Source organism: Papaver somniferum, chromosome 2 (assembly GCF_003573695.1).
Source record: "Papaver somniferum cultivar HN1 chromosome 2, ASM357369v1, whole genome shotgun sequence".
In the NCBI taxonomy this organism is placed as follows: domain Eukaryota; kingdom Viridiplantae; phylum Streptophyta; class Magnoliopsida; order Ranunculales; family Papaveraceae; genus Papaver; species Papaver somniferum.
In genome coordinates, this window is record NC_039359.1 from 208520913 (window position 1) to 208543362 (window position 22450).

The window sequence follows — 22450 nt, forward strand, 5'->3', positions numbered from 1 at the left end:
AAAAAAAAAAAAAAAAAACCACGAATCATGGCCATCTTATATAACCAAGTCCGGCTGATTTCCATCAGAGCCATCCCACCCACAGGACTCACAGTTAGGCAAGTGGACCCACAGACTCATCTTTTTATCCCGGTCCGTTTATTTTTGGATCCCGTTTTCTTTCTTTCCCGGACTTTTAATAAATCTCTCAAATCTAATTTATTAAATCCATTTCAAATCCGCCCTTTCTCTTTCTCTCTCTTAAAAAACTCAGATAGACATTTGAGTCAAAATTATTTCATCAACTTTTCTCTTCAGTTTTTTTTCCCTCCTCTATAAAATCCAAACCCAAACCAGAGTAAAAATTGAAACACAAAACCCTAATTTACCACTTTCCTCTTCTCACCTAGTGTGTTCAAACATTAGGTTTTCTGCAAAATTTGGAGTAATTTTAGTGTAAATTTTGAATCTGAGTGTGAGGAGGAGAATAATTTGAGAAGCTATGGATGCAGATGGACAGTATAATCCAAGAACAGTTGAAGAAGTTTTTAGAGATTTTAAAGGGAGAAGAATTGGAATGATTAAAGCTCTTACTACTGGTAAATTATTAAGATTATTTGAGGTTTCTTATGTTTCTAGGGTTTTTGTAATGTTTGGGTTTTAATTTCTGATTTTTTTTTTTTTACAGATGTTGAAGAATTTTATCAACAGTGTGACCCTGGTAAGACTTAAATCTATCTCTCTACTTTTTTGATTTTTGTTTTTCACTGTGATGAGTAAATTTCTGGATTATTGTAGTCCTAGATTCTGTCAAATTTCATATGAGGTTTTGTTTCTCTTGGAATGAGTGGTTCTCTAGTTACTGTATTTATTTTTTTAGTTGTTTCAAATTTCTGTGTAATTTTATTAATTTATTTATTCTGGATAAAGAGAATATTCTATTTTATTTTATTTTATTTTAGTCTTGGAAATAAGTATTGGAGATGGCCTTTTCTTTGGGTTTGAATTTGAAATTTGATATTGTATAATGAGAAACCATGAGTAGAATGGTGTTTGTTTTGTGTGTATGTATAAATTTGGTTAAACTGGTGATGATTGAGAAATTGTGTGTTTGTGTATTCTGGAATTTTGCGGCATTTACTGTTGGAGATACTTGTGCTGAGTTGGTTACAATGTTTGTCGTAAATGTAGCTTTTAGGTAGGCTTGTGGTATAAAGAATTTCTTAGCGGAAAGTTCGCCCCTTTCCTGTTTTCGTGATAACAGTTGGATTTCTTTACTATCATGTTGATTTTTTTTTTTGAAGTTGATTTAAGGAGATCATGTTCTTTTTCTTTGTAACTGTAAGTTGCTTGACAGGCATTTAAGGATGTAAAAATGTTGTCGTCAGTTGAACATGTAAAATCTAGATTAATGCAGTGTAAGTATACGTGTATCCTGTCGATTGTTTGTTAAATATAATACATCAAACTCCTTCTCAAATTGGACGTGCCTTTTGTTGTTGTTGTTGTTGTTGTCATACTTTGGCATGTTGTTGTTGATTGCCACGGCATCTGAGGGTTATAATTCCATTAATTGAACCATCCTTTCCGCTTATAAGAGATTATCAGATTTTACACACCCTGTTTGTGTTTGAGTTTTGATTTTGAACTTCTGCTTTATGGCCTGAGTAAGATTTCCTACTTTATATATTGTAGGACTATTTTTCAAATAAGTTTTTCATTCTTTCACATCTTATTGCCGTTTCCTTCTAATTCGGATTTTGTTCCTTTGGTGCTTCAGTTACTTGAAAACATGCAGTTCTACTGTAATTGCTAATTAACTTTATCGGGTTATGCAGAGAAGGAAAACTTGTGCTTGTATGGATTTCCTACTGAACAATGGGAGGTCAATTTACCTGCTGAAGAGGTCCCTCCTGAGCTTCCAGAACCTGCACTGGGTATCAACTTTGCTAGAGATGGGATGCAAGAAAAAGACTGGTTATCTCTGGTAGCGGTGCACAGTGATGCGTGGTTACTTGCAGTCGCATTTTATTTTGGTGCCAGATTTGGATTTGAGAAAAATGACAGGTATGCTCTTCTTTCTTGTCTCCCCATACTGATGCGCTACATTGCAGTTAAGCTTTCGTTTTAGTACATGATCCAGGACCATCCAGATCCCAGTCACCTGTTGAATAAGTAGAAATTCCCTTGTTTTTCTGCATTACTTTTGCTCGTTACATAAGTGGCCAGTGGGATGTGCATGTGCATATAAATTCATCCCTGATCCTCCATACAGTCAAGTTACTGCTGTTTCTGATCAGTTATCTCTCATTTGTCCAGAAGGGAAAATACACATGATTGATTTTTTTTCATATGCCAATGCTACATTGAGAGTGGTAAATCTTCTTCATCATGCCAATTGAGCAACTAAATGACTTCCTAAAAAGTTTCTTTACTTGTTACATGGGTGGATTTGTTATGACGTGCTTACTTCAACTCCTCCTGTGATGGGTTTACTTGGATGAAGTTATCCAGGGAAACTAATTTAGGCTTGTCAGTACTTCTTAGTCAAGCCTGGCTCAAGGTTGAGCGTGCCAAACAGACAACATAACGGCCGAAAGATTTCCTAGGAAGATTTGGATTTACCTTAGTTTCATGCTGACGCTGTTGCAATGATTTCAGCTTCAATTTGCTGATCGCTATGTGTGTGCATGTGTGAGTTTTCAGGGAGGTGTATCAGAGCCGTGGTACTTTGATTTTGAGCCACATTAGTTTGTCTTGAAGTTTACTGGGTTGAATTTGCAAGTCAATCTATTTCTACTGTCATGAATTACGTTTTTGCTTGGCAATGTCCGAGGCTTTTGATTCTAAAGTATCCCAGTTTCTGCTCCCTTTCTTCTGTGAACCGTTAATGCCACTCCATTTGAATATAGCTCATGGAAATGCATCTTGGCTTGATTATACACAGTCGTGCAACCTAATAATCCTGATATTGTTGATGCAGGAAACGCTTATTCAGTATGATAAATGACCTTCCAACTATCTTTGAGGTTGTTTCTGGTGCTGCGAAGAAACCAGTGAAGGAGAAGACAGCGGCGTCAAACCTCAGCAGCACCAAACCCAAGCCTAGCCCAAAAGTGGTAATAAAACCACTTTCAAATTTCACCTGTTCATTTGATGACTTTCAATTTATATAAGTTAACTGACTAGTTTACTTGTATTGTTTGTTTACAATATATAATTCTTTTGGCAACTACAGCAACGGGTGGCTGAACCTCAACCAAAGTTTACCAAGCCAATGCCGGCTCCCAAGGATGATGATGATGAAGAAGAAGGATCCCTGGACGAAGAGGAAGACGAGCATGGAGATACTCTTTGCGGGGCCTGTGGGGAGAACTATGCGTCAGATGAGTTCTGGATCTGCTGTGACATCTGCGAGAAGTGGTTTCATGGAAAGTGTGTCAAGATCACTCCAGCGAGAGCCGAGCACATCAAGCAGTACAAATGCCCAGCTTGCAGCAACAAAAGAGCACGCCCTTGATGAATTTTACTACTTATCATGTATTTGTATCTCTCATTAGTGGCGTGCTTTGTGAAAAAAGGATGATTTTCTTCTTCTTCTTTTTCTTGAGATGTTTTCGTGTTCTTGAAGTGACAATTAGTTCCTTGAACATTTCACTGATAGATGATGTATTAAGTTCAATTCTTAAGTTAGGAGATCTGTTCCCTCACTGCAAGCATTATGGAGTCCTCGCTTTAGGTTTGAATTCTCGGCATGGCATTATACAGACATTAGTAGTTTATACTTGAACACTCAATACATGGTTCATCCTCAGTGAAAATCCGGCATTCGACTTTGTTTCTGGAAAAGTGATACTTTTAACGGTCCAGTAGTCCCAAATCACACTACACCTAGATACCGAGAGCTGTTACTGTAGTGTAAACCGTGGTACTGAATCTCTCCCGCCATTTGTAGCCAAATATTCTGCAACAGTCCGTTTGAGTCATGGAGATTAAAACAGAGAATATATTCTCTTCTAATCTGCACTGAACCCTAAACCTGTCAAGAATTTTTTGGTGAGTGATGTATTTTGTACAACGAACGAACAGAAATATATTCTCTTCTACTTTGAGCTTCCATTACCTGCTGTCGTTTAGTCTTTCTGTATCCATTTTTCTCCATTCTTTCTCCATTTTTGATTCAATTTCTAGGGTTTTTTAGGGATTTTTTTTGTTAAGCTTGAGGAAGAGCCATGCCAAAAATTCGTGATTTCAGTTGGGGTGAAACAGAAAGAAGAACTGGGGCGCAACTTAAAAAGGTAACACTATCTTATACACTTGGTGAGTATAATATGTTTGACTGATGTTCTCTGAGAAATATTAATGGAGCTTGGGGTAAATTTCTTAATTTTTTTCTTGTTTGCCATACAGATGATTGTTGGTTCAAGTTTATTGACAACTCACTTACATGAAGAGATAAGGAAACTGCAGAATCTTGTGTCTAGACTAGATACGGAGATAGATGTAAAGAATCGAAGGATCGGATTCATGTAAATAAAGATGACCAACCTATCGACGTCGCTTAGTCTAATGAAAGAAGAGAGAGATTAACTGATTCAAGCTTGTGCTGAGCTAACAATGTCGCTTAGTCTAATGAAAGAAGAGAGAGATTAACTGATTCAAGCTTGTGCTGAGCTAACAACGTCGCTTAATAGAGTGACGGGTCTCCTGAAACAAGCTCATCCTGAAGGTTACAACATTACAGTTGGATTGTAATGCATGGTTTACAGACACATTTTATAATTGCCCTTTTTGTTTGGGTATCAATTGATTCTGATATTTATGCACATCTATTTTATTTCAGATATGAGAAGAATGCATGGGAGTATGAATGAGAACGAGACATTGAGAAGAGAGTTAAGAAATCAAAGGACAGAACTTGCGCAGCAATGTAAGGAAATCGAGAAGCGTGAGGCCCAATTGGTTGTTTTGAGTGAGGAGGTACCTACACTTTTATCAACTAGATGTCTTAAACCCGCCTCAATTACTGTTTATGTCTTTTCGACAACCTTGTGAACCATGAAGAGCTAGCATGGCGGCAATTAGAAAATTGAACCTTTTATATCTTTGTCCGGATTGCCACTGCGATGTAGGTGGAGGATATGTGCAAAAAACTGGAAGAGAGAGATGATGAGTTGGATAGTATGATTAACCTCAATAACACCCTTATAGCCAAAGAGCGCATTAGTAACCACGAGCTACAGGAGGCACACCAAGTTCTAATCGAGGTAAGACTTTTATGAATAGACTTAATCCATGTGCACATATACTTTATCATCGTTCCAACGCAAATAGTGATTATCCTTAATATACAGGGTTTGGATGGGTTTGCAAATATACGTTCGCGTCCTCCTGTTGGGATAAAGAGGATGGGGGAGCTGAATGAGAAACCATTTCGAGATATTTGCATTGAGAAGTTCTCGAGTACAGAATGGGAAATAAAATCAGTTGAGCTATGCTCGTTGTGGCAATATAAAATACAAGATCCAGAGTGGTATCCGTATAAGAAAGTGACAATCGATAAAAAGCTTCATGTGAGTAATCATTCTATCAAATTATTTCGTTTTACATTTGTGTCCATTTCATATTTTCGTTGTTTTCTTTTAAGTAAAATATCAGTTCCTTTAATATACCATCACTGTGGAGTTTGAGGAGTGCCGTCAATTTTTTGCGGTGCAGGAAGTAATAAATGAAGATGATGAAAAGTTGAGAGAGCTGAAAGATGAATGGGGCGAGGAAGTATATGATGCAGTAGCTAATGCTTCACTGGAGATGAATGAGTACAATGCAAGTGGAAGATATCCAGTTCGGGAGCTTTGGAATTTCAAGGAAGGAAGACAAGCCAGCTTTAAGGAAGTAATGGAGTACATCCTTCAAAAATTGAAAGCTCTTAAAACTGTTAAACGTCGAAGATTCTAGCTTAAGGTGTGTATTTACATACAATTTTTATTTTGTACTCCAAACAGCATATGATCCTATCTGTTTTATAGAACACTTTTCTTTATCTCATCCATCTAGCTTTTTATTCGAATGATGCATTTTCATTTTCAGATAAGAGAATGGCCGTATAGCTAGAATATCCAAAGTTAGCAAGAGTTGCAAGACCCAGTAAGTGAAGGAAAAGTGTACAGAACCATAAGAGATTGGAAGATAAGAAAACATTAGAATAAGTTACTAGGAATACTAAATTTCCTTTGTTGATTAGACTATGTTTTTCCCGGTACATTTATTTTTCTACTTGTTTTCGTTGGATCCCAATTTTTCTCTGTTTCCTGGACTTTTGATAAATCTCTCAAATATTATTCAGGAAATCCAAAATCCGCCTCTCTCTTTTAAAAAACTCAGATAGAAATTTATTTTGTTGAAAATGTTAGCTTGAAGGTAGGCTAGTGCTATAGAAAATTTCTCCTGTTTTCTGTTTTAGTAATAACTGGTGGGTCTTTACTATCGGCTTCTCATTGAAATTTTTTGAAGTTGATACTCAGTGTTTGTTTATCTTTCCTCATAAGTTTAAGAGTTGTTCGGCAAGCATTTTAGGATTTACAGAATGTTCTCATTAGCAAACATTTGTGAAATGTAACACATCAAACTCCCTTCCAAATTGGATGTGTCTTTTTGTTTGTTGTTGTTGTCATACATTGGCATACTTTGGCTTGTTGTCGATAATTTCCACTGAATCTTTTCTGCTGATAAGAGATAATTAGTTTTTACACACCCTGTTTGTGTTTGAGTTTTTATTTTGAATTTCCACTTTATGTCCTGTGAGTAAGATTGCCTACTTTATATTTTTTAAGACTATTTTTGAATTAATTTACTTTTCATTCTTTAACATCTTGTTGTTGTTTCCGTCTAACTCGGTTATCGTTCCTTTGGCGCTTCAGTGACATGCTTTAAGCAAGCAGTTCTACAGTAAGTACTAATTAACTTCATCATGTTATGCAGAGAAGGAAAACTTGTGCTTGCATGGATTCCCCTACTGAACAATGGGAGGTCAATTTAAATGCAGAGGAGGTCCCTCCATGGTTTCCTGAGCCTGCACTGGGAATCAACTTTGCTAGAGATGGGATGCAAGAAAACGACTAGTTATCTCTGGTTCCGGTTCACGGTGATGCGTGATTACTTGCAGTTGCATTTTATTTTGGTGCCATATTTGGATTTGAAAAATACGAAAGGTATGCTCTTCTTTTATGTCTCCCCATACTTATGTGCTACATTACAGTTAAGCTTTTATTTTGTTACATCATTGAGGACCATCCAGATTCCAGTCACCTGTTGGATAAGTAGAATTTGTTTTTTTTGTTCTGCTTTACTTTTGCTTGTTACATCAGTGGCTAGTGGGATGTGCGTATAATTCATCCCTGATCCTCACATTACAGCTGTTTATGATCAGTTCTCTCACTTGTGAGTCGTGACTGGCAGAAGCAACACATGATTGATTTTTTCAAGTAACAATACTACATTGAGAGTAGTAAATTTCTTCTTCATCATGCCAATCGAGCAACTGAAAATTTGATCAACTTCTTAAAAGGTTTCTTAACTTGTAACCGAGCCTGCTAAACACACAACATAACGCCTGAAACATGTCCAAAGAAAATTTAGATGTAACTTAATTTGATACCGACACTGTTGCAAAGATTCCAGCTTGCAGTTGCTGATCTTTATGTGTATGGATTCCCTACCTGCTGAAGAGGCTCCTGAGCTTCCAGAGTCTGCACTGTGGATCGAATTTGCTAGAGATGGGAATCAAGAAAAGGACTGGTTATCTCTGGTTGTGGTTCACAGTGGTGCATGGTTACTTGCAGTCAATTTCATCTTGGTGTCAGATTTGGATTTGATAAAAACAATAGTTAAGCTTTTATTTTGAATTAGCCATTATTAGTCCAGTCATCAATGGTTTCGTAGAATAGTTCATGGGAAACCAGATCATATAGCAGTGCGCCAGTGCCCCGCTGCCCTATAACTGTGTTTGATATGGAAACCTTGTTTACCATGATGTCCTGTTGGATAACCTGAGCTTGTTCATGTACTATACCCTGAAGACTGTTTTATTCCATGTAAAGTATGAATGCATTTTCTTTTTCAGAAACGACAACTTATTCTTATTCACTGTTTGAGTTTTTGCACTCCCCTCAAATTTCACCTGTCCAATTGATTGGCTTTTCTGTTTTTGGAACTCACTGGTTTACTTGTATTGTTCTCGTCATTTAATCAGAAAAACTTCCCGTCTGCTAATCATCTTCCATCCTCTTCGGAACTCTAGTGATTTTAATCAGAGCCATTCAACCGTTGGACTTACTATAGACAACTGGACCCATAGACTGACTATGTTTTTTCAGGTACATTTTTTTTTCTTGCTTTTGTTGGATCCCAGTTTTTCTTTGTTTCTAGGACTTCTGATAAATCTCTGAAATTCAATTCAAGAAAGCCATTTCAACTCGTTTAAGTCTTTCTTTCTTTTAAAAAACTCAGACAGAATTTATTTTGTTGAAAATGTGAGCTTCAAGGTAGGCCTTATTGCTACAGAAAAGTTCTCCTGTTTTCTGTTCTAGTAATTAGTAATAACTGGTGGATGTCTGTCTTGAGTGGGAGCACAGGCAAAAGCCTAAGAAGGAGACTTGAAGAGGTAAAATATGTTATGCACTTCATTACCTTTGTCGTGTTGCTGTAGGTCTGCTGTTCAGTGAAATTCAGTGAAAGAAGTGACAAACTTAGGAAACATAAAATGATATAAACGCAGCATAGAAGCCTAGCCAAATTTTAGCATATTAAGAAGTTTCCATAAAAATGGCATATTAAGAAGTTTCCAGACAAGGGTGCGTGAGTTCCAGAATCTTCCAGGTGTTTCCAGAACCCAACTTCCCTTATTTGATCCCACTTTCCTTTACTCGATCTTCCAGAAATTTCTGGAACAAACTAGAGAAACCCAATCTTGTATATATAAACAACAACCAACCTTGTCTTTCTCCTCACGAACTTATTCTTATTCAAAAGAAGCTTCACAAAACTCTTATAACAAAGTTCTGCAAATTTTTCTTTTAGGCATTTTTTTTTCTTCTGTGAGTTATTGAAAGAGAATGGCAGGAAAAGGTGAGGGACCAGCGATTGGTATTGATTTGGGTACAACATATTCGTGTGTAGGAGTGTGGCAACATGATCGTGTAGAGATTATTGCTAATGATCAAGGCAATAGAACTACACCTTCTTATGTTGCTTTTACCGACACTGAACGTTTGATTGGTGATGCTGCTAAGAATCAAGTTGCGATGAACCCTATCAACACTGTCTTTGATGCAAAGCGTTTGATTGGGAGAAAGGTTTCGGATTCATCAGTTCAAGCTGATATGAAGCTGTGGCCTTACAAGGTTACAGCTGGACCAGGTGAAAAACCGGTGATTACTGTGACTTACAAAGGCGAAGAGAAGCAATTTTCAGCTGAAGAAATATCATCTATGGTTCTCATCAAGATGCGTGAGATTGCAGAGGCTTACCTAGGTTCTTCTATAAAGAATGCAGTTGTTACTGTCCCTGCGTACTTCAATGATTCGCAGCGTCAAGCTACAAAGGATGCTGGTATGATTGCTGGTCTTAATGTGCTGCGCATCATCAATGAACCAACTGCTGCTGCAATTGCATATGGTCTTGATAAGAAGGCGTCGAGTATTGGGGAGAAGAATGTTCTTATTTTTGATCTTGGTGGTGGTACGTTTGATGTTTCTTTACTGACTATTGAAGAGGGTATTTTCGAAGTGAAGGCTACTGCTGGAGATACTCATCTTGGAGGAGAAGATTTTGATAACAGAATGGTGAATCACTTTGTGCAAGAGTTTAAGAGGAAGAATAAGAAGGATATCAGTGGAAATCCTAGAGCATTAAGAAGGTTGAGGACAGCTTGTGAGAGGGCAAAGAGGACTCTTTCGTCCACCGCACAGACTACAATTGAAATTGATTCCCTCTATGAGGGTGTTGATTTCTACTCGTCTATTACCCGTGCCAGATTCGAAGAGATGAACATGGATTTGTTCAGGAAGTGTATGGAGCCAGTAGAGAAGTGCTTGAGGGATGCTAAGATGGATAAGAGCAGCGTTCAAGACGTTGTTCTAGTTGGTGGATCGACTAGGATCCCTAAAGTGCAGCAATTGTTGCAGGAGTTCTTTAATGGGAAAGAACTCTGCAAGAGTATTAATCCTGATGAAGCTGTGGCTTACGGAGCGGCTGTGCAGGCTGCAATTTTGACTGGTGCAAGTAATGATAACTTGAATACGATTTTGCTGTTGGATGTTGCTCCTCTCTCCCTTGGGCTGGAGACTGCCGGAGGGGTTATGACTACTTTGATTCCAAGGAACACCACCATTCCCACCAAGAAGGAGCAAGTTTTCTCTACCTATGCCGACAACCAACCTGGAGTGTTGATTCAGGTGTTTGAAGGAGAGCGAGCAAGAACCAGGGATAACAACCTGCTTGGTAAATTTGAGCTTTCTGGAATTCCACCCGCGCCCCGTGGTGTCCCTCAGATCACTGTTTGTTTCGACATTGATGCAAATGGTATTCTTAATGTATCTGCTGAGGATAAAACTACAGGGAAGAAGAACAAAATCACAATTACAAATGATAAAGGAAGGTTGTCGAAGGAGGAGATTGAGAAGATGGTGCAGGAGGCGGAGAAGTACAAGACAGAGGATGAAGAGCACAAGAAGAAAATCGAGTCGAAGAATTCTCTGGAGAACTATGCATACAATATGAGGAATACCATCAAGGATGAGAAGATTGGTGGGAATTTGGATCCAGCTGACAAGAAGAAGATTGAGGATGCCATTGAAGGTGCTATCCAGTGGCTTGACAGCAACCAGCTTGCAGAGGCGGAGGAATTCGATGATAAAATGAAAGAGCTGGAGAGTGTTTGCAACCCGATTATTGCAAAGATGTATCAAGGTGGTGCTGGACCTGACATGGGTGGTTTTGGTGGCATGGATGAGGATGGTCCTTCAATGGGTGGTGCTGGTGCAGGACCCAAGATTGAGGAAGTTGATTAAGTTGAACAACTATCACTGCCTAAGCTCAGTTTAGTTTACTTGTTTTTAAGTTTTAATTTTTCTGTAACAAATGATGATGGTACAGTCTGGGTGTTGGCTGTTGGAAATATCTGAGTTTTAGTCATAGTTTTGAAATTGATTTCGGAGTTTCTTTTTCTTTCCCCTTGAGTTTAAGAGAATTATTATGTTGAAAGATTTGTTCCCTTACTGCGTTCATTATTGAATTCCAGCCGGGTTTTCAATTGAATTTTCAACTTCTTTGTTAGTGGTGGGTTATGACTAGTTGTTGCTGATTCTAATTAAAACCCCAATTTTTGCATTGTTTTTTATCTGCTGATCATATCATTTCTGAAAATTTTGTCTTTTTAGTAACACTTGGTGAGTATAATGTGTTTGACTGATGATCCTTTAGAAATATAAGCATTGATTCTAATGGAATTTGGTGATCCTTTGTCAATTTGATGGATAAGAGTATGGAACTACCATTAGCACTGTCATTTTGTGTTATCATCTGATTATCTTGTTATTGTTGATGAAGTGTTCTGCAATGCCGGGATAAACTTCTTGTTTTCCATATAGATTATCATCCGGTCAAGTTTATTGGCAACTCACTTACATCAAGAGGTAAAAAGACAGAAGAATCTTGTGTTTAGATTAGATAAGGAGGTAGATTTAAATGCAAATCGAGAAGCATGAGGCCCAATTGGATCTCAAATGCAAGCAACTGGTTGTTTTAAGAAAAGAGGTACTTATACTTTTGTCAGCTTGAACTCTTACTACTGTTTATGTCATTTGGGGCAAGCTTGTGAACCATGAAAAGCAAGCATCGCGGCAACAGGAAAATGGAAACCTTTTATATCTTTGTTTGGATTGCCACTTCGATGCAGGTGGAGGATATGTGCAAAAGACTGGAAGAGAAAGATTATGAGTTGGATGGTTTAATGAACATGAATAACACCCTTATTGCCAAAGAACGCGTAAGTAAGTACGCGCTACAAGAGGCACGCAAAGTTCTAATCGAGGTAAGAGTCGTAAGATTTTTTATGAACATATCATTGTTCCAAAGCAAATAGGTGATTTATATATCCTTGTCGTACAGGGTTTGGATGGGTTTGCAAATATACGTTCGCGTCCTCCTGTTGGGATAAAGCGGATGGGAAAGCTGAATGAGAAACCATTTCGAGATATTTGCATTGAGAAGTTCTCGAGTACAGAATGGGAAATAAAATCTGTTGAGCTTAATGTGAGTAATCATTCTATCAAATTCATATAGTTTTACTTTTATCCTTGATAAAAAGCTGTGTTAGTAAAATTCCGATTTTCTTAAATTACCATCACTGTGGAGTCTGAAAAGTGCCGTTAATTCTTTGTGCTGCAGGAAGTCATAAATGAAGATGATGACAAGTTGAGAGAGCTGAAAGTATATGATGCTGTAGCTACTGCTTTACTCGAGATGAATCAGTACAATGCCAGTGGAAGATGATATCCAGTTCGTGAGCTATGGAATTTCAAGGAGGAAGGCAAGCCAGCTTAAAGGAAGTAATGGAGTACGTCCTACAATGATTGAAAGCACTTAAAAGTGTTAAACGTCGGAATTACAGCTATTTCTGATCAGTTATCTCTCATTTGTGACCGGCCGGCAGAAGTGAAAATATACATGACTGATTTTTTCATATACCAAATGCTACACTGAGAGTGAAAATTTTACCGACATACAAAAAAGTTTCTCAACCTCGTTTAATTGGGGGCCCTGACCAATATGTTTCCCACACCAAAAGGTATAGGGGACTTCAAAAGGTGGCGAAAATATTATTATGCCCTTCCCTAATAACTAAACTAAAAATCCTATCAGCCCTTAACCCAAGGTTCCCAATTTCATTTCCTATCTAAATAAAAAACTCTTCTTCTCCTCCCTTATTCATCTCTCTGCTTCCTCCTCCGCCATTAACGATCCGATTTTTTTCTTTTTCTTTCAAACATGGCACGATTAGCTTTTACTACAAAAATAGCACGTACTAAGGCGGAATCGGAGAAACGTATGGCTCCAATCAAAAGGTATGTGAACTATAACCCCCTAATCTAACTTGGGTTTGCGTTTGATTTGATTTTCTAATTGAAAAATTAGGTTTTCAACTGCAAAATTGCAGTTTCAGTTCTAAGGTCGTTATAGTCGAAATCCTTATTCCTTAACGGTTTTTCATCTGCATTTTGATATTAAGAAATCAACTGCAAAATTGCAGTTTCAGTTCTAGGATCGTCATAATCTAAGTCCTTATTCCTTAACGATTTTTCATCTGCATGTTGATATTATGAAAAATCGTTAATGTTTATGCTAAGGGAGATAACGACCCTAGGTTAGAGAGTAGGATGTTTTAAGTACGCCGATGATGAATCATGTTGACGACCTATTTTATTGCCAAACGACTCTATATTATACAAAACTACCTCTCTGTCCAAAATAATGAAAGGGTCGTTAGTTTTAATATATAAACCATTAACGATTCCTTATGACGACCCATTTTTAGAACCTAACGATTCCGTATTATAAATAACTTGTTTACTGTCCAAATAATCAGAAGGGTCGTTATCTAAAAGAAATAGAGTCGTCATTATGTATTTGAGAATCATCATGATCTAATTTGGAGTCGTCATTTATGTTGAAGGGTCGTTTGTGATGATGATGGTCATGCTGGTAACAGTGGTTCTGGTCGAGGTGATGGTGGTGGTGGTAGGGAGGATTTGGAGATTGAGGAGGAGGAGGATGAACGCAATGATGATGATGATGAGGATGATGAAAATGGTGGTGGTAGTGGTGATAAGGATGATGATGATGATGATGATGGTAATGATGCTGGTGATAAGGAGGATGAAGAGGATGATTCTACCATTCTTAAGCTTGTAGTGAGTGTTTATTTTTGTAATTATAATTGTCATCGTCATCTGCATACAAATATAAGTTTGTTAATGTGAATTTGTATTTGAATGCAAATAGAGGGAACGAATGAATCTTTTTGCAAACGCACTGTGTTACTCGGCTGACAAAGGGGAAGTGTTCGATCCTAACAAACAACGTCGGTACGCTTATTACTGCAGACACGTTGAAAATCCCAATGCAGAGAAAATGTTTGCTGAGCTGGCTAAGGAAGGTAAGAGGACCAAGAAAACACGTAGCCAACTAGGAGAAGAACGTGCTTAACAGGGACAAGGTATCCATCATCCTCTTGATGAACAAGGCAGTAGAGAAGATGGTGGTTCCCCAGGGGGTTGTGCAACTCAGGGTCCTAATAGAAGATGATGGAAAGTTAGCCGATCAGGGAGATACTAGGGGTTGCTGTCGAAATGAACTTATGTTTTATGTTACTTTTGACTTGAACTTATGTTTCTTAACTTTTCTTAGATGCAACTATTTTTTCCATTAGATACTTGGGGTTTGGTTTGGATGGTTCGTTGAAATTATTTTCCTTTCCTAAGATTTTAGAACCTTGTTTAGAAGTTCTTTGTTTAAATGTTGGCTAGAATGAATAAGGACTCTGAAGCTGGTAAGATTTTATACTGTGGCAGCTTAAGGGTCGTTAACTATATATATAGCTGAATAACGACTCCTTCATAGTCTTTATTGTTATAGATGTCGGGAATGACGACTCTAAGCTATCTATGAAATGGTTGGTTAGTGTCGTTATTGAATATGATTACACAAATGACGACCCTAAGAGTTACATTTACAGAGATTTTTTGGTTTTAGAGTCGTCTTGGTATAAACAAAACAAAGTAACGACGCTAAGTGACCTAGCTAGCTGGAGTCGTCAATGTTTATCAGACCACCCTAACGATTTTTCATAACCTGGAAAAGTTGCAGGTTTGAGTCGTCAGTGTTTATCAGACCAACCTAACGATTTTTCATAACTTGAAAAAGTTGCAGGTTTGAGTCGTCATAGGGAGCGCCAATAAAGTGACGACATTTTAGAGTCGTTTGGGTATACACACCACCGACTATGACGACCCTTACACTGAGTTGTTCCATAGTGTGGATGATTCGACCACTTGGAGCAACAAACAGACAAATCGAAGGGTATAAGATGTTTACCTGATTGTTTTGAGCTTCGGGTTCCTCATTTTGAGGGTTGGTTCCTTCATTTTGAGCAATGAGATCTTCATTTCCACCAATATTCATGGCTTCCTCTATTAACATCTCTTCATCAAACATCCAATCCATAGGATTAATTAGTTGAGACAATCTCACCATCAACACAATCATGTTTGTTTGAAGCTTCACCAACATCGTTTCCTCCACTACAATCACTCATTTCTAAAAACCGTAACTTTTCCCACAAAAACTCCTCTTCTTCTTCTCAACACACAAACACATTACTTTTTTTCCCCCAAATATTTAATCTTAAATATGATTTTAAATTAAACTAACTAATTAGCTTAACTCAACTAGTCAGTAACACTAATCATTAGGGGTAATTTAGTCTTTAAAAAAATTATGGGATAAGGGATAAGCCATATTTGCTATTTCATAACCTTTTTTTGTCATGTAGTTAAATACCCCTAATTGTTTACAGGGGCCAATTAAACGAGGTTTCTTAACTTGTTACATTCTGTTATCTAGCGCAACTAATTTATTCCTAGTTGAGGGTGCGAAACACAACATCTGTAATGTCCAAAACATGTCCAAGGAAGATTTTGATAGACCCAGGATTTCATTTTGGGTTGAAGTATAATCTATGCTCTTGTAGATTATCAATGCATCAATTCATTGGAATCGAAAATATTAGTAGTATCAGTTTCATTCCCGTAGATTTCCCTTTGTTGTTTTCATAGGTAAGAGAGTGGGAAATAAGCTTAGGACTGGGAGTTTGTATGGGTGCAAAAGTCATCTAGTTTCTCATTGGGCTTGAAAAACTTAAAGACCCAATAGAGAATTTGGCACCAAGGGCGAGCAATTGACCAAACGCAAGCCATTAGCTTTACCACATGAAATTTGTTGCCTCATCTTATAATTCATTTACGCGATTTCTTTTATTACCAATGTGGGTGGTAAGAACTTTGGCCAACATGCACAAAACGACTGGCCAGTAGTGGTTATAAATGGTCCAAACTCTAACTCTCATGGTCAGTTGTTGACAGAGCCACCATCTTTTATTCGTCCAGCTTTGGGTAATGATAGATCGAATCTGTCTACTTATTGTTTTCGATAATTTTTTTTTTTTTTTTGCTCGATAAAGAAAATTATATTAAGATGGAGGTCAAATTACAAAGCTGCAAAGCGTAGAGCCACCAAACAGGGAAAAAGAGAAAAAAAAAACTCCAAAACAAAGAGAACTGACTAAGGAGGATCAAAAAATAATTCCCTCCAGTTGGAAATTACATCATTGAGACGATAACCAACCATGGAAGGAATAATATTAGCCCACCAACCATGGAAGGAATAATATTAGCCCAGTGGAAGGCACTAATAGCCATGGAAGGAATAGTATTAGCCTAGTGGAAGGAATAGTATTAGCCCAGTGGAAGGAATTGTTTTCGATAACTGAAACATGTTTTTTCGGTTTTTCTTTCTAATGTTCCTTCCGAGGTTTTGGCTTAGTCCCCCTCTTCTTTTCTTTGCCTTTTAATAAAAATATCTCCTCATTGAATTTTGCAAAAAAAAAAAAAGAAAAAAGAAAACATGGTCAGTTATGCGATCGATGAACTAAATACTACAAGACACACCTGAGTAGCTAGGTTTCACTGATTCTAACAACTAATATGCAGATTTTTTTTAATCATATTAACACAAATGGTTCCCAGATTTAGTTTGCCGACGATGAGAAGAAAAATGTTATTTGTAATTGTATATATAATTTGAGGCCGAAATACTGGCTCCAGAATGAAAGTTAGGACAAAAGCTTGAATTCTAGAGCTCTTGGCCCCCTACCAATGAGAATTGAGGATTTTGAAATATTTTCGGTGTTTTTTTAGTCGCACACGAAAGGGTGAGAAAACTTGCACACAACAGTATTGACGGACTTCGAACCCTTCCTTTCAAACCCTAACTTCTGAGTTTCTCTTCCACCGTAACCTTTATATCCTCATGTTTTTAATGCCGCAGATGATAATGCAGGATGGAGAATCAAAAGTGCATCATTGAGGTTCCAGTTTTCCTACCTCACTGTTTTGAATGATTTTTGTTAGTTTTGTTTGATTTCCAAAGTAATCTTCAGAACCTTTAGATCATGCCTTATAAACTGAACCGTGAAATATATTCATGACTAGAAACTGGGGTTGCTCATTTAATCAGGTGATATTTTTTAAATAATACCACCTATATTATCTGCGTGAGATAGACCCTTCACTTTATTTCTCTTTATATAATTCTGAAGCTTGAAACTGGAATCATGAAAAAATACCGGCTATTGTTATCGTTTTAATGATTTTATATTCTGATTTACCGTTGTTGATTTTTGATTCGTCTCACTGTGTTTTACTTTTGCAGGTGAGTGTCATTCTATGAACCAGATGAGAAGAAGGGTTTGTTCCTTATCTATGTCATGTTACTTTGCTATCGAATTAGATTTGCTAATTCAATGGAATTTTGGGCTCTTGGGATGTTTTTGATTATTGATTTTTTTTTGGATGTGAAGATGTCATTGTGTCTTAAACTTTCTGGCAAGGATTATGCTCTAAATCAAGGTCTTAGAAAGGTGGTTGTGAAAGAGGTACATCAGTGAATATTTATCCAGGGACATAGATGGTTTACATATTAAAACTATGGGAATGTAATATGCATGCATTATTTCTTGGGAACTTGATTCTAGCGAAAATGAAATGGAATTCAAACAGATCAAAATTATGGTCAAGGAGGTGGGCAGGGAGAGAAAAAACAATTTCAAGGTCTTACATAAGCTTACAAAATAAAATTATATAAACATTATGTAAATATTCCTTGCTCACACAATTTCCTAGAATCAGAAAATGATGAATAGGGAACAAGGTAGATACAATACAACAACAATCATGAAAGCGTTATCATGGTTTTACACAGCTTACAAATCAAAATTATCGGATTATATGGATTGTTGCTTGCTCAAATAGTTTCCATCAAACGGAAAAGGATGGATATTCTAACTGGGGACAACGAGGTGGGCGAGGCAGAGACAATAACAATCATGGTAAGCGTTATTTAAGTCCAACAAATTTAAACTGTACAATGCTATGTATATTTACTTATTTGCATAATTGCATTCCTATCTTGAACCGGAAAATGACGGGTATTCTAAAGAGGCAAGGAGGTGAGCACAATAGCAATCCTGATAAACCTTTCGAAAAGTGATTATTTATAGGTAGACTGCATGTTTCATAAAAAATATTGTTTGCTATTTATATTACTTCTTCATTTGTTTTTCCATATTGCTAAAACTTAAGAATTTTATTATTGTTACTAATCTTAAGAAAATGATTTCAAGGAGTAGTGCAGGCAATAGAGCTGAAGATGAAGCCAACGGAAGCAAAGCGAGAAAGAGCGAGAATCGTGAGTTCATACGCATTCTTTCCACAATGTGGGGATATTTGTTAAATGAAACAAATACTATTTGGATAAATATGCCTATGAAGTTTTTGTTTTCTTTTATTAATTCTGATGCCAAAGAATTTTCATTATCGTAACGCAGATGTTGTAAGAAGAACTTGCCTAGAACTTAAAGATTAGATAATTCGTCTTTAAGATTTCTTTGGGTTGCAAATTTAAACAATTTATTTTGTGTCATTTTTCAGTGGCTTTTATAAGGTCACTCAATTACATTTATGAGAGTAATAGATTGGAGCTACAATCTATCACCACTGTTGTATTTCTATTGTTTCTCAAAGCAAGCATTTTTATATTATTTAGAGTTAATTTCGGCCGCATTCCGTTGTAGGGAACTCCACATGTATTTCCTCCTCCATATGAAGTTTTTATTGTCCGCACTTGCTGGATAGGCAGATTGTATTCCAGTCTCAGGTAACCCTTGGAGTTTATTTTATTTTTTTCGGCTCAACAGCCACAACATGCTCAGAGCAAGGATGTGAGATGCAGTAACATATATATTTAGACATTTAGGTGGGTTGAAAAGAATTTTTTATTTTCAATTCTCAGTGATATTAGATTGTGTTGATATGTTTGATTTTGACTTATGTTACTTTAGATTTGCTATGTGCATTAGGTTTAAGTTTGAAGTGCAGCCAACAGTTAAATGTAGACAATGTTTGTGTGCACCCTGAAGCAGTAATAGCCTACGCACGGATACACGAAAAGTGATAAGCAAGCTATGTATAAGGAGGACAGTATATATGTTGCTCGCATGAATAGATTTTGAACGCCGCTTTCAGCTGTAAACTACGGATATGGCTAGGCTGTATTAAGCCGGAGAGATCAGGCCAGGGCAACTATACTATTTGTGAAAGAGTGAAAAAATGCTGATCAGATATTGGTGAATAATAACTAATATGTTCTTTCCTTCACCATGGTCAGGTGGAGCAATTGGACAAGATTTTCAAGCTATGTGAATACCAGACAGAGCCTATATAAACGATGCATAGTCCAGAGACTCAAAACTTTAGAAACTTGATCACCGGCATCATTGCAATTGATGGAAACACTTTAGCAATAATTTTGAGTGTCAAACCGGAACTGCTTCATTGAGGAGTGAGGTATCCAAATAATAAAAAAAATTCAACTGTCGGTTCGAGTAAATTAAGTTTCGATTTATGTTTTCTTCTCAACAAATCTAATATTTAATTTTGTTTCTCAAATGACGACGTCACCTCATCAATTTTTACTCCTCTCACATTCATACCATGTCTTGCATAAACCTTCCACCGTAGTTGATTCAAGTGCGAGTGAAGTGGCCGTGCCATTAGTCAAACCAAGAAGAGGTCTTTGATCTACATTCAAGAGGGATGCTTAGAGCATGAGTTAGTTAACAAAGAAGACCACAATGATATACCATTCAAAACTAAACAAGTGAACATCCATAAGCTTCTTTGGGATGGCATAGTTTAGAACTTATTAGATGGAATGTTGTGCCAGTTAAGAGATGGAAATATCTGGTTCGATTTTGTATTGAAAACATATTTGGTGTGATATCTAAACTTGGATATTGGGAGGATTGAGAGATCATAATGTAGCAGGTCATAGTGTGTACGCTTCTAATTCGTGCGAATTAAACAAGACATTGGTAAAGTATTGGCTATTCACGCGTTTATTTTGAATAGTGTTAGGGCCTGGAAGAGTACACGACCTGGAAGAATTTTGTGAGCAAGGTTTACGTGCTAAGTTTTACATCAGAAGAAGTGGGTAATATAACAAAAAGATCCGGTCACTAAAGAATATCTACCTTTTGTTCTATGTAGAAGGAAGTTGCCAGTAAAAGGTAAACCAATTCATTGAAAGTGGCCTATTGCTGGACATTTATTTCCTTCTGTATCGAGATTTATTGGAATTTTGTAACTAATATCTTTTGGTCACTATGCAAGTGTAAGAACACAGTGCATTTATAGATCGGAAACAAATGCATGAAGACTGAAGAGTGAACTATTATTTCTTTATAGATAACATCGAGTGCATTCGAACCAAGCTAACCAAAGATGTAACAACCCGCCACATAATTCAAACCCGTGCAACGCACGGGAACACAAATAGTACTGATTAATTGCAGTAGGCAAATAGAGTTGAAAATTTATGATGATCAACTAGTACGGAGCAACCATGTACACAACGAAGAGTCGCACCACATGCACGAGAATCTCTCGAAGCAAAAAGATAGTTTAAATTAAACAAATGCCTACTTGTTATATTACAATAATCTATGGTGATAACCAGTGGTGGTTATCTCTATCTGTCCCTATACATGTTAGGCTGCATCGATTTGGCTGCAGTTAGCAGTTAGCACATGGATATCCAGTAGTAGTGGATATCTTCCCATGAACAAATCAATTACTTACCTAGTACTTGAGTTTCATTTGGAGTTTGTTCAAAACCTGCTGGTTTTCTATTACTTTTTGTTTGAATGCAATCATAGGTCACTATGTACCTTGAGCCTTGGATCCTAGTACTAGTTTTGATCTGGCTAGTCTTATTGGTTACTTCAAATTCTCAAAAGGGCATGCACATGGCCTCAACCTATACAAAAAGCTGAAACTAAGTTGAATATATTATAATTATGCCTTGCCATTTACTTCTGTACCAATGTTAAACTTCAGCCCAAGTTGATGTACTTTTCTCTTTCTTCTGCAACTTATCCTAATAAATGCATAGTTTTTGCATAACTTCATGTTGGATAATAATCTGCCGAAAGAGTGTACTTCATTTTCAAAGTAAGTTGCTCTCCTTTGCTCTAAATATGGCATGAAGGATCCTGAATTAGTTTGTACAACTTGACTGTTTTTTGAAGATCTTGAAGCTCAAAATTAATTGCCACAGAAGTTTTAATGTACTTCAGTTCTTGTCTGTGAGTAGCTTGAAAAGACATCGAGATTTGATTCAACAGACATCATTTCCCAAAACACAAAAAGTGAAGAAGGAAAAACAAATCAGCATCCAGGTATTATGTCGACATAGCCTTGCCTGGACCATTTCAGACAATTTTAATCCATATAGAGATGATCAACCAATTATATTTAACATTAATTTGGTTTTGTCGAATTCATTCTTTAACGTTTCCTCGATTTGATAAGCAACTAGCTAGCGAGTAATCTGATTTTCGTAGTAAAACATTGGATATTCGGTCTATGTAGAAATGGGTAGATCAACTCATGACAGTATTATATAAACGGGCCCCTAGGACGATATACTTAATTAATTAGAATATATTAAACATTGGATTAAAATAAGTGCTTGACATTTTCTAAGCATTACTTATTCCAACATTGAGATGATAAGTAATAACCACTACTGGTTTTGCTGAAACTAGGAAAACATATAATACTATTGGCGCTCCTTAAATAAGGGGATTAACCTATTTGATGTTTAGATGAACAGAAACTTAGATTTGTCGAACAAAGCTCACTTCTCTAAGGCTAAATAAGGACTACTTGTACTAGCAAGATATTCTTCTGTTAGTTGTCAAGTAGAAGTTTGCTCATTACCTATTTGTAGATCCCCATTTTCTGTTTGCATGCTGTATCTACTTAAAGAGTCTTGTGTGCATAACGTGACCTTAACTTATTGTCTGAATCGCCTTGTCTGTACCGCATCGTGTCCACTCATGGTGTCACGTCCTTTTTCGATTAGAGTTTAGAATTAGCTTAGAATTCTCTAGTTAACTGATCAAGAATCATATTTTCAGAGATCTAGTGTATGTAGTTACTAGGTACTTCCTTACGTTGTAAGTTTGGCATAAAAAATAATTTGTCAAGTTCAAAAAGTTAGCTACAAATCCAGA

The 22450-nt window shown here is 36.9% G+C and overlaps 3 protein-coding genes across 3 annotated transcripts; all 3 read left to right on the top strand.

Annotated features, from left to right (window-relative positions):
• Positions 1-228: 228 nt before the first annotated feature.
• Positions 229-3695, top strand: LOC113350363 (PHD finger protein ALFIN-LIKE 4-like). The gene is made up of 5 exons (XM_026594474.1): positions 229-578; positions 668-700; positions 1818-2046; positions 2963-3098; positions 3218-3695. The coding sequence occupies exons 1-5, from the start codon at positions 482-484 to the stop codon at positions 3497-3499; spliced, it is 777 nt and encodes a 258-aa protein (XP_026450259.1). The 5' UTR covers positions 229-481; the 3' UTR covers positions 3500-3695.
• Positions 3696-3957: 262 nt separating this feature from the next.
• LOC113350358 (probable mediator of RNA polymerase II transcription subunit 37c) lies at positions 3958-11201 on the top strand. Its single transcript, XM_026594472.1, has 9 exons — positions 3958-4277; positions 4390-4708; positions 4823-4959; positions 5112-5246; positions 5334-5552; positions 5698-5943; positions 6070-6126; positions 6961-7190; positions 9157-11201. Exons 8-9 carry the CDS (start codon positions 7019-7021, stop codon positions 11046-11048), a joined length of 2064 nt encoding a protein of 687 aa, XP_026450257.1. The 5' UTR covers positions 3958-4277; positions 4390-4708; positions 4823-4959; positions 5112-5246; positions 5334-5552; positions 5698-5943; positions 6070-6126; positions 6961-7018; the 3' UTR covers positions 11049-11201.
• Positions 4212-5937, top strand: LOC113352685 (factor of DNA methylation 2-like). The gene is made up of 7 exons (XM_026596480.1): positions 4212-4277; positions 4390-4508; positions 4674-4708; positions 4823-4959; positions 5112-5246; positions 5334-5552; positions 5698-5937. Exons 1-7 carry the CDS (start codon positions 4212-4214, stop codon positions 5935-5937), a joined length of 951 nt encoding a protein of 316 aa, XP_026452265.1.
• Positions 11202-22450: the final 11249 nt, after the last annotated feature.

Excerpts from the sequence above, each read along its gene's own strand:
- LOC113350363 (XM_026594474.1), top strand. The coding sequence starts at position 482 with ATGGATGCAGATGGACAGTATAATCCAAGAACAGTTGAAGAAGTTTTT. Across the intron at positions 2,047-2,962 it reads GGATTTGAGAAAAATGACAG|GAAACGCTTATTCAGTATGA; the intron begins GTATGCTCTTCT and ends TTGTTGATGCAG. Across the intron at positions 3,099-3,217 it reads CCAAGCCTAGCCCAAAAGTG|CAACGGGTGGCTGAACCTCA; the intron begins GTAATAAAACCA and ends TGGCAACTACAG.
- LOC113352685 (XM_026596480.1), top strand. The coding sequence starts at position 4,212 with ATGCCAAAAATTCGTGATTTCAGTTGGGGTGAAACAGAAAGAAGAACT. Across the intron at positions 4,960-5,111 it reads TGGTTGTTTTGAGTGAGGAG|GTGGAGGATATGTGCAAAAA; the intron begins GTACCTACACTT and ends ACTGCGATGTAG. Across the intron at positions 5,247-5,333 it reads CACACCAAGTTCTAATCGAG|GGTTTGGATGGGTTTGCAAA; the intron begins GTAAGACTTTTA and ends CTTAATATACAG.
- LOC113350358 (XM_026594472.1), top strand. The coding sequence starts at position 7,019 with ATGCAGAGGAGGTCCCTCCATGGTTTCCTGAGCCTGCACTGGGAATCA. Across the intron at positions 7,191-9,156 it reads GGATTTGAAAAATACGAAAG|GAGTGTGGCAACATGATCGT; the intron begins GTATGCTCTTCT and ends ATTCGTGTGTAG.